We start from the raw sequence: 14,834 nt of genomic DNA, 5'->3' as shown, positions 1-14,834 counted from the left end.
GAAGTGGGACCTAAGCAGGGTTCCACCTCCTGACAGGTGTGCGAAGTTGGTCAGTTCTCCAAATTCTCTGAACCTTGCTTTTCCCCATCTCCCCGAGGAAGGTGATACCACTTGCTTCACTACACGAGGGTAAGAACACTCAAGGGAAAGTCTTCTAACACTGCACACTTGGATGTAGGCCCCTTCTCCCCTCCTTAATGTGCAGGGGGCATGCCGTCTGGATGGCTCATGCAGGGCTGGTCTCCTTTGCAGGAGGAGCCCTGGGGGCAGAGGCACAACCTCAAGGAGCTGAGCCCCAACTGTGGCCCAGAGGGTGGGGCTGGGATGCGGGGAGCTGGCATGGCCAAAGGAATCAGCTTCTTACATCTCCACAGGGTGCTGGGGGGCTTGAACTCCTAACAGTTCCTCCCAGCCTCCTTCAAACAAAGATAAAAAATAGTATTCTTTGAAATGGACAATAGTAAAGTATGTAAAGTATGAAGAAAACCTTGCTCTTCCTACAAGTCTGTGATGTGCCATCTAAGTAAGAACAATCCTTCTATAAAAACACACTTCAAAACAAGTAAGTCCTTAATCCTTATTACTGCTTCCAAAAGAAGTACATAGGGCCTTTTAGCTCCCCCTATAGACAAAAAAAGAAAGCCCTGACTTTGGGGTGCATGGTGACCCCCCAGGCAACCCCTCCCAGCCAGATTGCCCTTTGTTGAGCCTAGCTGCCCTCGGTGGGGCCTGCCTATTGCCTCTGCTCCTCTGGATGGGTCAGCATGGGGCAGTTGCCTGGGAGGGCGGGGCCCAGGGCAACTGAGGAAGGGTGGGCTACATGCCCCCTGGCCAGCTGCGTCCCTCCTTGGAGAGTGCAGGTGTGAGGCCTTTCATTCTGGGGCAAGGAGCACTGGCCTTGGGGTCAAGATTATGGGTTGAAGACCTGGCTCCGTGCTGACCCTACTGTGTGACCCTGGGCAAGGGCCTCTTCTGGGCCTCAGTTTCCCCCTAACCTCTGTCCTCTGACAACCTCCCTAATAGGGCCCATCTAGGTTACCCATCACAGAGAAGGCATCCCCCACCCAGCAGGGGGCTGGCCCCCAGAGGGATGCCTAGTTGATTAGCGGTAGCGGTGGGGGACAGCTCAAGCTCAGACCAGCCTGCAGACTGACCACAATGGTGCTGCAACCGGGCACCAGTACCTGTCAATAATTCATTGCTTTCCCCTGGAAGCTGGTGTCAGGTGCCCAAGGTGGCCAGGCCTCCACTGCTGTCCTGGCTCCTGAATTATTCAGGAGCCCCAGGAGACGGTACCTGGATCTGGCCATTTCCCCCTCCCCCACGGGTTCTGGACAGGCAGAAGGGAAGCACAGGACCCTCTGGAGCCAACACCTTGTCCTCACAGGGAAGTCCAAGCTTCCTGAAGGAGGACTTCATTCAAGGTGGGGCCGAGCAGACTTGGGGGGGGGTCCTGGTCGCTGACCAGGATAATTTCTCCTTTCGCTCTGCATTTCTTCCTCGCCCCAGCAGTCCCTGTAACCCCTGGGTGAGGGGCCAGTTTCCAAGCCTCCCCCACTTCTAGGATAAATCATTTCCACTTCTCACACCATACTCCTTTGCCTCAGTTTCCCAAATGCATCAACCATGTGACTGGGCTCTCACCCTGGAGTGCCTGGAGCTCATCAAAGAAGGACCCCCAGACCTCCCACCCTTTGCACCCTCTGCCTCTTGAGCCCACAGAGACATTTACTTGTTCACGCATACAAAGTCATCGGGGCTTACTGGGTGCCAGGCACCATCCCAAGTAGTGGGTGTAGTTTCGCTTGTTGGTAATTCCAGAACAATTGGATTTTGAACCCAAGACAGGAATTGACATTTATTATATTTAACCACCATTCCAGACTGTTCAAATCATTCTGAATTCTGCTTGTTGCCCAGAGAAGATGGGAACCTTGACTTCTTCTTTAGTGGTGACAGTGCTCACATGGTAGGTGTTTCACTGCAGAATGTAAGGTTCAGGAGGGTCGGTGCGTCACTACCCTCAGCAGCTAGTTCTATGCTGGACATACAGTGCTTCACTACCCTCAGCAGCTAGTTCTGTGCTGGACATTCAGTGCTTCACTACCCTCAGCAGCTAGTTCTGTGCTGGACATACAGTGCTTCACTACCCTCAGCAGCTAGTTCTGTGCTGGACATACAGTGCTTCACTACCCTCAGCAGCTAGTTCTGTGCTGGACATACAGTGCTTCACTACCCTCAGCAGCTAGTTCTGTGCTGGACATACAGTGTTTCACTACCCTCAGCAGCTAGTTCTGTGCTGGACATACAGTAGGCACTTAGTAAACATTTGGGGGAATGAATGAATGAACCGACATCTATCTCATTTAATTCTTCAGCTTCCCTTTGATGTAAGTACTTACCCTTTTTACATATGAGTATATTGACCTCAGAGAGAGTATGCAACCTGCCCAGGGTCACACAGTAAGCAGATGGCTGATCTGGGACCTGAGATCAGGCTTGCCTGACTTCTAACTGTCGTACTACCTGCCTCAGAGCTCTCGTCTTTCACAGGTAAGACATTTGCCCTCAAGGCTACAGATGGTCTATTGGAGAATATTATCAGCCATTATATTAGCTTCTCTGATGGGTAACTGACTCATCTGTGTGTGGACAGGGCTTGAGCATGGTGTAAGGGGAAGGCTTAGAGAAAGGGACAGGAAGATATGATGGCACTGGGGACAGAGTGTACAGGAGGGTGAGGTGTTCTTGACTGACAGTGGATGAGAGGGCTGGGGGACTCTGAGGACAATATGAGGGAGCAGGGGGGAGGGTTGCAGATCAGTCCAGGGAAGGCTGTGAGTGTTTTCTCCTGTTTCATACCCAAAGGAGAGGGCAGCCTGAGGAGCAGGACAGGCCCCAGCCCGTTGCCTGCCTCTCCCCCCCGCCACACTTACTTGTTGCTGAAGACTTTGCTGTAGTTGAAGATCTGAATCTCAAGTATCTCATTGTTGTCGATGCTGCTGGCCACCGGCCACCGGAAGGTCTGAGGAGAGAGGGACAGCTATGGCTTTGGGTGGAAAGCACAGGAAGGGGTGTGGGAACTAGGAGGGAATCCCTGGTAAACTGGCCCCGCACTTCAGCCCAGTGCTCCACAGGGGCAAAGTTCACACCTGGAATCTCATTTAATTCCAACCACCACCTGCTAGCACGGGTGTTGTTGCCCACTCTTTCAAAGATGGCACTGGAGGAAGTCATGGGAACTAGAAGAATCTAACTCTGTCCAGGGCTTCTGACCCTCAGCCCAGTGCTCCTTCCACTGCCCCATAGTGGCCTCCCAAGCCCCGGGGTATACTCATGAGTGGACGGTACAACCGGTAGGGAAAGCTCCTGGCAACAGCAGGATTGTGGGTGTGAGCGTGGTTATTGCTGTCTTATCTGTCAGGATCACTAACTGCCCAAGCTCTGCTCAGAGCGGGAAGTCGGGCTCCCCTCTCAGGTCAAACTACCCCTCACACGGGCAATGTAAACTTTGGGGAACAGGTTTTAGCTGTTTAGTATTACTAGGGTCAGGCCCACAGAAGAGAGACAGCCTGTCTCTAACTCATGGCTTCTAGCTTTACCCTCGCCACTTCTATCTTGGCTTCATGATTAAATCAATACTAATTATGAACAGGAATTTGAGTGGGATTTTTCCTGATGCCCTAGAAATGGCATCAAGGGCCCCAAACAGAAGCCAAAGGTGCTAAGTACCCCATCTTCTTAAGAGAGCTGCCGACAGCAGAGTGAGACCCCTCCCTCAGGGCTCTATGAGAAGCCCTGAAGCCCCACCCCCACCCCATCCCGCCTCCTTCCAGGCCAGTGACAGAAGATGGGGGAGGGAAAGGCCAGAAGACTCCCAGCCCAGCGCTGTGTTGGTGTGGCACTCTCCCCGGGGGAACAGGTCTGAGAGGGTGAGGAACCACAGGGGAGAGCTGGCAGGCATGACGTTCCCAGGGACCTCAGCCTAGGCTGTGGACTCACTAGTTTGTCCCTGAGCCTCTCAGAGGAGACCCACGAGCACCTTGGGGCCACAACAGCAGCCAGGGAGGAGCCATGTGGCCCTTGTTGGGGACATCAAGTACATGGTTTATGCCCTGTGGGCCAAGTGGGTGCTGCAAAGGGTGATCATGCCCGAGCCCACCTGCTGCTGTTCCACCCAACCTGCCTCCCGGGGAGGGGGCCTGAGCCTGAATGAGGTGGCAGTGCCATCTGCCCCCAGGCAGGAGCTGGGGTGGGTTGGAACCGGAGCTCCTAGGTTGGGAATCCCTGTGGTGTGGCAGGCCACTAAGGTCTTCCCCAGAGCTACCCACGCGGCATCTTGTGAGACAGCCAGCGTTTGCAGGCCTGCCTCAGTGACAGCTTCCAGAGCTGGCTAGTGGCATCAGACCAGCTGCCACCTCTGGGAGGGACCACGTCTATGGCAGAGAACAAGACCCAGGCCCTGCCTCCACACCCCCAGCTGGAATGGGAGGAGATGGGGAGGGCCTGAACAGGCATCCCTGTCCAGCTCTGTCTTGAGCCCCAGCCTAAGAGATGAGAGAAGGCCAGGCATGAAGAGGATGACAGGTTGGAGAAGTAAACCTTTCTGACCTTGGCTTTGAATAACTGAAAATAACAGAAAGCCCCGAAGTCTTCTTAAACTGCCACTTGAGAGATGGTATCAAGGGAGATTTGGACAGAGCAGTAGAAGGCAGTGACTTTTAGATTGTTTCATTTGTATCCCCCACCAAATTCAGACTGCTCAATAGGCTAGAAAGACATAATAATGATAGCAATAGTAACAATAGCTGCATTTACAGAGAATCTTTTATTATGCAGGGGCATGAATGCTTTAGATGCATTAATTCATTTAGTCTTTACTCCAATGCAAGAGGCTGGTAACATAGACCCAGAGACTCAGGCTCAGAGAAGTAACAGGACCTGGAGAACTTGGTCATTAGTGCTGAGCAGGCCCTGGGGAGCCTCCTGGGGGCCCAGCCTGCAAGTCTACCATTTCAAAACCAAGCCTCCTTTTCCCAGGCTGGGGACTGGGGGTGTAGGGGTCAGTTTGGAAGGTCACATGGGAGGACTGGGGGTGTAGGGGTCAGTTTGGAAGGTCACATGGGGTCAGTCTGGAAGGTCACTTCCAATGTGGGCGGAGACTGTTTCAGAAAATTAGCCTTCATGTCCTTTTTCTTCAGGACTGACCAAGTCCCAGAGAGGCTCCTGATACTACCCCTCCACCCCTCCCTTGGTTCAGCTGGAGCAGGAGGAAAGGGAGGAGGAAGCCGAGAAGAGAGTGGGCAGGGTGGCAAGGAAGAGGGTTCTGAGCCGGGCCTTGGTCAGAAGGAGGAGGGCAGGGCGAGGGAAGCCTGCAAGCAGCCTCCCGGCCCACAGATGTCATTAAACAATTCCCGATGTCGGATGCCTCCAGCTCAGCCGAGCGTGCGGTTTTCTTAATGAACGTTGCTGTTATTGAGCTGTGGGGAAATAACAAGCTCATTAGCTCGGAGTTGAGGGGAGAGGGCTCGGGGAGCCACCTCGATTTCCGTTTTCTTGGTGATGTTTGATCCACTTGAGGGTGTGTGGGTGGGATTTTGGCTTTGAAAGGAGAGAAAGATTAGAACAAGGAGATGACATTAGAGGAAAGGGGTGTTGCAAAGTGACATTAATTTGGTGAACACACAGGAAGAGCAGAAGTCATTCTGAGGAAAGAGACCCAGAGAAGAAACTGCTTGTGACTTCTGTTTGCCTGTCACCATCGACTTGCCCAGTGATGAGCGTGCAGTGTCTGTGTGGGTTCCAAGGGCCCACAGGAATGAAAAGCGGATCCCCGTTTCCTGAGCAGGGAGAAGGGGAGGTTGGAAGGGGTGTGGAGGGGCTGCCCCTGGAAGCCCTGATTGGAGATGAGACTCCGGAGGAAGCAGACCTAGGTATGAGGCTGAGAGACCTTTCAGGAATTTTTCCAGGAAGGAGCCTCAGGACGAACGATCCTGAGCAGGGCTGGGGTCCGGGTTCACTGTGAACGCCAGGGACTAAGGCCCTTCTCAGAGGCCTTCGTGATGAGAGGAGGCAGGTCCTGAGTGAGTCCCATAAGCTTCTGTTACCACTGACTCCTCCCCTCTTAAGTGTTCTTCCCTTTCCTCACTTCTCTGCCTCTGTATTTTCCATCTACACTTCACTCTCCCCTGGCTTCTCCATGTTCCTTCTCTCCTGTTTGCTCCTCTGCTGTCTTCTCACCCCACCCATTTAATCTTATATCAGAGTCTCTCTGTGTTTAGCTGTCTCCCCCCCCCCCCCCATTTTCCTATCTCTCTCTCTCTCTCTCTCTCTCTCTCTCTCTCAGAGAGGCAGGCAGAGAGAGAGAGAGAGAGAGATGCAGGCTTTGAGCCAGGCCAGCAGCTAGCAGAGGTTCTCAAGCCTGGTTGCTCAATTAGAATCAGCAACTTAATCTCAATTCTGAAAGTTTAAAAAAATCCCAGGGCCCAACCTGCATTTGAGACTGAGGAACCGAAGTCTCTGTGCAGGGTCTGGGTGTCAGTATAGTAAGAGCTCACAGGTGACTCCATGTGTGGCCAAATTTGAGGACCTCTGCTCAAGCAGAAGGCCTTCCTGAGGAAAGCAAGCATCAGCTCCCTCCTCCTCCCCCTCTCCATTCTACCTCACCTTTTCCCAACTGGATTTAGAACAGGCAGGGCTTTGCAACCTGTAACCAGTCTCCTAGCTCAAGGGAAGTGACTTAAGTTCAGAACTTGGGGCCCAGAGCTTTGCTACTACCATTTGACCTGCTTAGAAGTAGAGTCATGGGCTTTGTTTTAGTTTGGATTTTCTCTGGCTGTTTCCTCTATTTTCCCTCTTCATGGAGCTGTGACCCAGTTAGCCAGCTCTAGGCTTGGCTGTGTGTGACCTGGCTGGTGCTGGCCGGGGCAGCAGAGCACTGAATCCTATCAGCCTCGGCGATCTAGGACTCCACGGAAAGGTTTCCCTGATGCAAGTTGGAGGATGACCTGAATTATTCTGGGGTTCATTGAGTGGATATGGAGAACTGACCTAAATCAGCAGGACAATATCCTTAAAGAGACAGTCTTCTAGATTTTTTTTGTGTGTGTGGAGTACAATGGAAAGAGACTGTCTTGGGAATTTAAAGTCCTAAGACTCAACTTGGGTTCATTCTTTTATTCATTCTTTCACTCAGCAATATTCCCTAAGCCAGGGGTCCCTAAACTATGGCCTACGGGCTGCATGCGGCCCCCTGGGGTCATTTATCCGCCCCTGCCACACTTCTGGAAGGGGCACCTCTTTCATTGGTGGTCCTGGAGTACTGTATGTGGCGGCACAGCAAAGCACGGCATGGCTCATGTACAGTACTACTTCCGGTGACGCAGGATGCACGCATCACGACTCCGGAAGCGCGTTATATCACTTGTTATGGCTAGCAGTGACAAATATGGAACCGGACATTGACCATCTCATTGGCCAAAAGCAGGCCCATAGTTCCCATTGAAATACTGGTCAGTTTGTTGATTTAAATTTACTTGTTCTTTATTTTAAATATTGTATCTGTTCCTGTTTTGTTTTTTTACTTTTTTTTTTTTCTCTGTATTTTTCTGAAGCCGGAAATGGGGATAGACAGTCAGACAGACTCCCGCATGCGCCCGACCGGGATCCACCCGGCAAGCCCACCAGGGGGTGACGCTCTGCCCACCAGGGGGCGATGCTCTGCCCCTCCGGGGCGTTGCTCTGTTGCGACCAGAGCCACTCTAGCGCCTTGGGCAGAGGCCAAGGAGCCATCCCCAGCGCCCCGGCCATCTTTGCTCCAATGGAGCCTCGGCTGCGGGAGGGGAAGAGAGAGACAGAGAGGAAGGAGAGGGGGAGGGGTGGAGAAGCAGATGGGCGCTTCTCCTGTGTGCCCTGGCCGGGAATCGAACCCGGGATTTCCGCACGCCAGGTCGACGCTCTACCACTGAGCCAACCGGCCAGGGCTTGTTTTTTTACTTTAAAATAAGATATGTGCAGTGTACATAGGGATTTGTTCATAGGTTTTTTTATAGTCCGGCCCTCCAACGGTCTGAGGGACAGTGAACTGGTCCCCTGTGTAAAAATTTTAGGGACCCCTGCCCTAAGCCCTATGTTGGATGCCAAGCCATTATGAGCCAGAAGGGTACATTCCTGGCCCCATGGAGCTCACAGCCCATGACTTCTAGGTAAAAGCAAAGTGGACAGATGAGATCAACTCCCCTTGACCTTCCACCCTCCCTGGCTAATGACCTCTCCTTCCTCTGGGCTCAGAAGTCCCATTGCCCACTGTTGTCTGTTCTGGATTCATCTCCCCACTAGACTGAGCTCTTTGAGAGCAGAAACGAGCCTTGCCCACTTTGCAACTGGTTGTAGGCCCTGGAATCAGATGAACTTGGGTTTAAATGCTGATGTGGCTGCTTATCACCTGGGACTATATGGACCCAGGGAGTTGCAGTGAGTTACAACCCCATGGAAAGCTCCCAGCCCATCCTGCCACAGGCTGAGCGCTCAGCAAAGAGCAACTGCTTTTCTTACTATCCCTACAGGTACCACTGTCCTTCCAGCCTCTCCTGTGGGGTCTGGGCCAAACTGCCTTGAGGTGGGTCTGGTGTGTCCATTTCCGTCTCCCCAGAGCAGGGCCTCTGCTGGCTGCTGGCCAGGCCCAAAGCCTCTCTCTCCCCCCCTCTCTTTTTCTCTTTTCCAGAGTTGGAAGTTAAATGCAGGATCTCAGGTTCCTGCCCCTGGGAAAGGAGACACCGCATCCAGGCTCTGTTTCCACTCATTGTTGTCCGGAGCATTGTTTTTCTTCCATGGCTGCCTCCTCCCCACTCAGCTTCCTCAGCCCAGCCTGCGCAGTCCCTCTCACCCTGTCTGAGTAGAGGAGGGAGATTTGTTTTCTTGTCTTTTCATTTTTCAGCCATGCCACAGTTCCATAAGGCAGGCAGAGCACGGCATATATACCCATGTTACAGAAGGGGAAGCCGAGGCCTAGAGAGGTTGAAGGGCCAGCCCAAGGTCATAGAGTTTATTAACACCTTGGCAAGGACTGGAGCCCAGGTCTCACGAATCCCAGGCCAGTGCACTTTGTACCTCGCTGAGCTGGTTTCCAAAGGCCCTGGGCACTGTAAGGCTGAGAAAAGAGATTTTTCTGGGGAGCCAAGAGACCTTTAGAGATTTTATGAAGAGCAGCTGGGACTCCTTCCCCAGGCTTGTTCTGGGACCACAGACAGGCTGGTTCCTTTGGATCCAGTCAGGGAAGGTTAGGATTTGTCCATTGCAGACTGGGGGGGGGGGGGCAGGTGCAAACCCGGGTGCAGTCCCAGGATCTTTTGGGTGAGCCCGCTGAGCTGTCCCTGAGCAGGGTGTGGGCAGGTTGCCTCCCATGCTTTGTGGAGTGTACACTGCTGACCAGTGGTGGCCAGGCTGCGGGCTGCTTCTGGGGGTTGAAATGGAGGCAAGGGGTGTGGAGAGACCCCACCCAGCACAGCCTTGCAGGGCAGTCAGGCCCAGGTGTAGCTTTATGCTGCCACACCCCAAGGGGCTTAGAATCACGTCTAAGAGTGAACTTAAAGCCCTGGCTTTGCCACTCACAGCCCTGTCACTTGGGGAAGGATTCGTGTGCTCTGAGCCTGAGTTTCGTCCTCTGCAGGTGGAAGTGAGATGGGGCAGGACCTGCTCAGGAAGCAACAGAGTGCTGCTGCTACTGCTGCTGACACGCTTGTCACGATTCTCCAAAGGGGCTGTCACAGGCGGAGCATGGGAGGGCCTGCGCGCCCCAAGTCATTTAGCATCCTCGGCCCCATTCCACTGAGGGCCAGTGGGTTTGCCCCTGTGACAGCCTGAAACTTTCCCGTCCACCTATGGGTGAGCAGAACTGTGCCCAGGTGAGAACTGCTTCTCCCTGCCTCCGGGCTCCTCTCTGATACTGCCACGTGCTTTTCCTCATCACTCCTGGCTTCCTCCCTCCTGGGGGTGGTGGTGGCCCGGAGGCTCCCCCATGTCCCTGTTCCTGCACGAGTCTGTTTGTGCTGTTGGTTTCTCTCTCTGGGGCACCTCTAGCCCAGGGCCTGGTACATAATAGGTACTCAGAACATGGGCCCGTGCTTGGGGACAGCAGGGATTAACTGTCCATCTGCCCCAGGCTAGGTGGCACGGGGGAAGGACACGGTGATTAACTTGGAATGTCATGTATCCTTGTGGCTCAGGTGTCCCAGGGAGCAGTTAATGGGAAGGAGTGGTAGCATCCTTGGAAAGGGTATCAGGTTGCTCACTGGCCAGAGGCCCAGATGGACATGTCCCCTGGGAGACCTGGTGAGGGAGGGGGTCAGGTGCTTTGCTGGACCAACTGGGGCAGAGGCCCAGGGAGGCAGGACTGTGGGAGACTGAGCCAGACTGCCTGCATCTTCACCACCACCCCCGCCTCCCCCTACCCCCAACCCCCGCTCTCAGGGCCCTGACCAAGAAAATCAGGAGAGGAAGAGAACAGACCGTGGTAGAGGGGCACACCTGAGGCCGCGGCTGTGGGTTTAGTAGCCAGCGATGTTTTCGTTGTCACAATAATCCTTTATTTTGTTGATTATTTTACAAAGAGACTTCATTTGATAAATGTGGGTACTGAGGCTTAGAAACTGAGGTAGAAATTCACACAGCCAGGACGGGGACAAGTCTGGAACAAAAATGTCCTTGGGGAAGGCATAGCCTGGGGCTGTGATGGTCAGTGGTTGCTCCAGAGCCACGGTGAAAAGGTCGAAGCCTTGCTCCCCTGTGCCTGTAGCTCTGAGTCTAGGGACATGACTGGGGGATGGGCCCAGGGTGTAGAGAAGACAGAGGTTCAGGGTGGCCCCTTAGGTTTGTGTCTGCTCAGCTAAATGCCAGCCTCAAAGGGAACAGTCTGCCGTGAGGCCCTTGCCGGTCAAACACAGCCCAACATAAGAGGTAAAGCCGAGAAAGAACGGGTAAGGTATTCTGGGGGTCACAGAAGAGCTTTCGCTTTGTGCCAAGATGGTGACTTAAGACTGTTGGTTCTAACCCCAGAGTCAACCCTGGAGAAATTGCAGAAGCAAGAGGAAAATATGGATTCCATACAGTAACTAACAGACAGATAAACAAATCTGAGCAACCCAGGGAGACTGCAGGGAGGGTGGAGGCTGCCCGGCGTGGCCGGGGTGGGGGAAGCGGCAGCAGAGAGTAGGTCAGAGGAAACCTTTGCACCTTCCGCTCTGACTTTTCCCCTGGCGTTACCTTGGGCAATCACTGCTCTCTCCTGAACTGATAAAATGGTGCCAGCGGCCTCTCTGGGAGGAGAATTGATGAGAATGGGTGTTGACAGACAGTGACTCCCACCTTCTCTCAGTGAGGCCCCACAGCTGGCTTGTTAAAAATCTAGACTCCCTTCTGTCATCAACCATGTTGCTCCTTAAAGGCTCAGAGATGAGACTCTGATTCTTCCTCTGGTGCCTGGGGCCCATCTGGTGCTCAAGCCCACCCACCAACCCCTAGAAATGGACACAGCCAGCCTTTGAAGCTTCCCCAAGACCTGTCACCAGACAGAGTAGCTGATGCCGGAGGAACCTGAACAGGGCAAAGTAAAGAGACTGGGGAGGACCTCTCCTGTAAAAGAAACACAGCGCACTGCACAGTACATACCGACCAGAGCAGGACCATTGCAACAAACAGACTGGAAAGAAATATATTAGCAAGGAAACAAGGACAAGGAATCATAAAGAACAAATTAATAAATTTGGAAGATCAATATATCCAAATAAATTTGAAAACCTATATGAAATATAAAAATGCCTAGAAAAATATAAAATTCCAAAATCGATGCAAGATGACATAAAGAATTTGAAAAGGGAGCTGAAGAGCTCTCTTCCCAAAACTCCAGACTTAGATGGTTTTTTGTTTCATTTTAATTTTTCCATTGATTTGAGAGAGAGAGAAGCATCCACTTCTTGTTCCACTTAGTTGTTCCATTTAGTTGGATGCTCATTGATGGCTGCTCGTCTGCGCCCTGATGGAGGATCCAACCAGTGACCTTAGTGTGCGTGGATGATGTTCTATCTATTGAGCCACCTGGCCAGAGCCAGACTTAGATGTTTTAATATTTGATTCACTAATATTATATTAGTGTCAAGAAGGAGTAAATTTTTATTTTATGTGTTGTTCCAGAAAATTTTATCTATTATGGAATTATAAAAACTTTATAAAGATAGCTGTAAAAATCCTAAATAAAAATATTTATCAATTGAATCTGCCATGTATTGAAAATAATATATTGTGAAACATACTAAAGGAAAAAATTATGATGGTCTCAATCAATGCAGAAAAAGCTTTTGATAAAATTCAACAACCTTTGAACTTTTTATAATAAAATTTTTATAATAAACACTCTTAGTAAACTAAAGTAAACTAGTAAGACAAGATTAACTAGTAAGACTCTATTACAACAATTATACTTGATGCCAACACTTTAGATGCATATATTTCCTTTAATATGAAGAACTCAGAAAGGATACCCACTCTCACCATTACTGTTTAACATAGAACTAGAGAGCACAGCCAATACTCTATGGAAAAATAAAGAATCCAGGAAGGAGGATTGGAAAGAAAGAGATAAAATATTTCTTTTTGTAGGTAATATTATTGTATGCCTTAAAAAAAACAATAAAATAAACAGAATCAATAGAAAAACTATTAAAATGAATAAGAGAGCCTGACCAGGCAGTGGCACAGTGGATAGAGCATCGGACTAGGATGCGGAGGACCCAGGTTCAAGACCCCGAGGTCTCCAGCTTGAGCGTGGGCTCATCTGGCTTGAGCAAAAAAGCTCATCAGCTTGGACCCAAGGTCGCTGGCTCAAGCAAGGGGTTACTCGGTCTGCTGAAGGCCCACGGTCAAGGCACATATGAGAAAGCAATCAATGAACAACTAAGATGTCACAATGAAAAACTGACAATTGATGCTTCTCATCTCTCTCCATTCCTGTCTGTCTCTATCTATCCCTCTCTCTGACTCTCTCTCTCTGTCCCTGTTAAAAAAAAATGAATAAGAAAGTTCAGCAAGCTTGCCAGATAAAAGGACTCTTAAAGGGAAAGAAAGCATTTTTCTATGCCAGCAATAATCAACTAAGAAATGTAATGAAATAAGATACCATTCATGACTACAACAAAACCATAAAACATCTAAACAATAATAAAAAATGCATAAGACTTCTTTTTTTTTTAATGTGCCTTGACCGCGGGCCTTCAGCAGACCAAGTAATCCCTTGCTTGAGCCAGCGACATTGGGCTCAAGCTGGTGAGCTTTTGCTCAAACCAGATGAGCCCTTGCTCAAGCTGGTGATCTCAGGGTCTCGAACCTGGGTCTTCCGCATCCCAGTCCGACGCTCTATCCACTGCGCCACCAACTGGTCAGGTTGCATAAGACTTCTATGTAAAAATCTTTAAAATCCTAGTAGGGGATGATAGGTAATTTGAATAGATGATTTAATTAAAAAAATTGACATCTTTTCTAAATTAATTATATTCAGTGAAATTTAATCAAAATTCTAGTTTTTGGAAGGACTTGATAAACTTACTTTAAAATTTATCTAGAAGAATAAAGATCTATAAATAGGTCAACTTTAAAAAAGCGTAAAGAGAGAGAAACTGCCTCACCAAATATTAAGACATACCAAAAGAACATATTAATGACCGCAATGTGGTAGTGTTCAAGAACAGAGAAATAGACTAAAGGGATAGAATAGCAGGCTCAGACATAGACCTTCACAAACAATAAATGGGGAGAAGATTGCTTGACAAGCTGATGTTAGCAAAAGTGAACCCTTGTATGGATAACAACAAAACTAGACCCTTATCTAAAACCACATACAGGGTAAAAGATACAACCGTAAAATCAGAAAATGTAGGAAAACATATTTATAACCTAGAAGAGTGTAAAGACTTCTTCAGAAGAGTGTAAAGACTTCTTCAGCCAAACTAGAAAACACCAGGATTAAGGAATTCTAGTTAATGAGCGGCACCGGGGACAAAGTGGATGGAGAGCTGGCAGAGTGAGAGAGGATATTTTCAATATCTAAAACCAACAAAGCGTTGATATATAGAATATACAAAGAGCTCTTGCAAATCAATAAGAAAAGAGATAGCTAGACCAATAGCAAAAAGGGGCAGGGAATATAAACGGATGATTTACAAACAAGAAACTTTAAATATATCATTAAAACAACAATGAGGTGTCACTGTTAGACTAGTGAACATCAGAAAGCGAGATAACAGCAGGTTCCGATGAGGAAGTGGGGAACGGGAATCCGAACGCACTGGTGGTAGAAGTGCACTCCATGGCACAGCAGTGCGGGATCAAATGGAGTGTGTGTGTCCCCTATGAGCCAGCAATCCCAGGTCCTAGTGTACATCCCAGAGAAATGTTCACGCAGGTCCAACGGGGACACACATTGAGTATTCATCACATTTCTGGGGGTGGGGAGTAAGAGGCAAGCCGGGGCTTCCTCACTGGGGGAGGGTGTAGGTGAAATGGGGAGGCTGACCAACGCATCCTGGTTTGACCAGGGCTTTTCCCCTTTCAGCTCTGAAAGTCTGTGTCGCAGGCAAACCAGGATGGTTGGTCCCTGGAGCACTACTGTGCAGCAGGTGGAAACAGTGGGTTAGCATAGCACAGCGAGTTTCAACCTCTTCCATCTCATGGCACACATAAACTAATTACTAAAATTTTGCGGCACAAAAAGAAATACATTTTTGTCAATATGACAAAAGAAAAGGTATCATTTTGATTCATTCACACAGGGCAGCTACTGTTGTGTT

General features: G+C 50.2%; 1 protein-coding gene across 2 annotated transcripts in view; it reads right to left on the bottom strand.

Moving 5' to 3' along the window:
- Positions 1-14,834, bottom strand: part of OTOF (otoferlin) — an 84,893-nt gene that overhangs the window by 54,316 nt on the left and 15,743 nt on the right. For both annotated transcript variants that reach the window (XM_066372418.1, XM_066372417.1), the window contains exon 3: positions 2,937-3,025. In XM_066372418.1, the coding sequence (XP_066228515.1) occupies positions 2,937-3,025 (89 nt within the window). The remainder of the gene's footprint in view (positions 1-2,936; positions 3,026-14,834) is intronic.

This window comes from Saccopteryx leptura, chromosome 3 (assembly GCF_036850995.1).
Source record: "Saccopteryx leptura isolate mSacLep1 chromosome 3, mSacLep1_pri_phased_curated, whole genome shotgun sequence".
Classification (NCBI taxonomy): Eukaryota; Metazoa; Chordata; class Mammalia; order Chiroptera; family Emballonuridae; genus Saccopteryx; species Saccopteryx leptura.
This window is presented reverse-complemented; position numbering and strand designations above follow the sequence as displayed.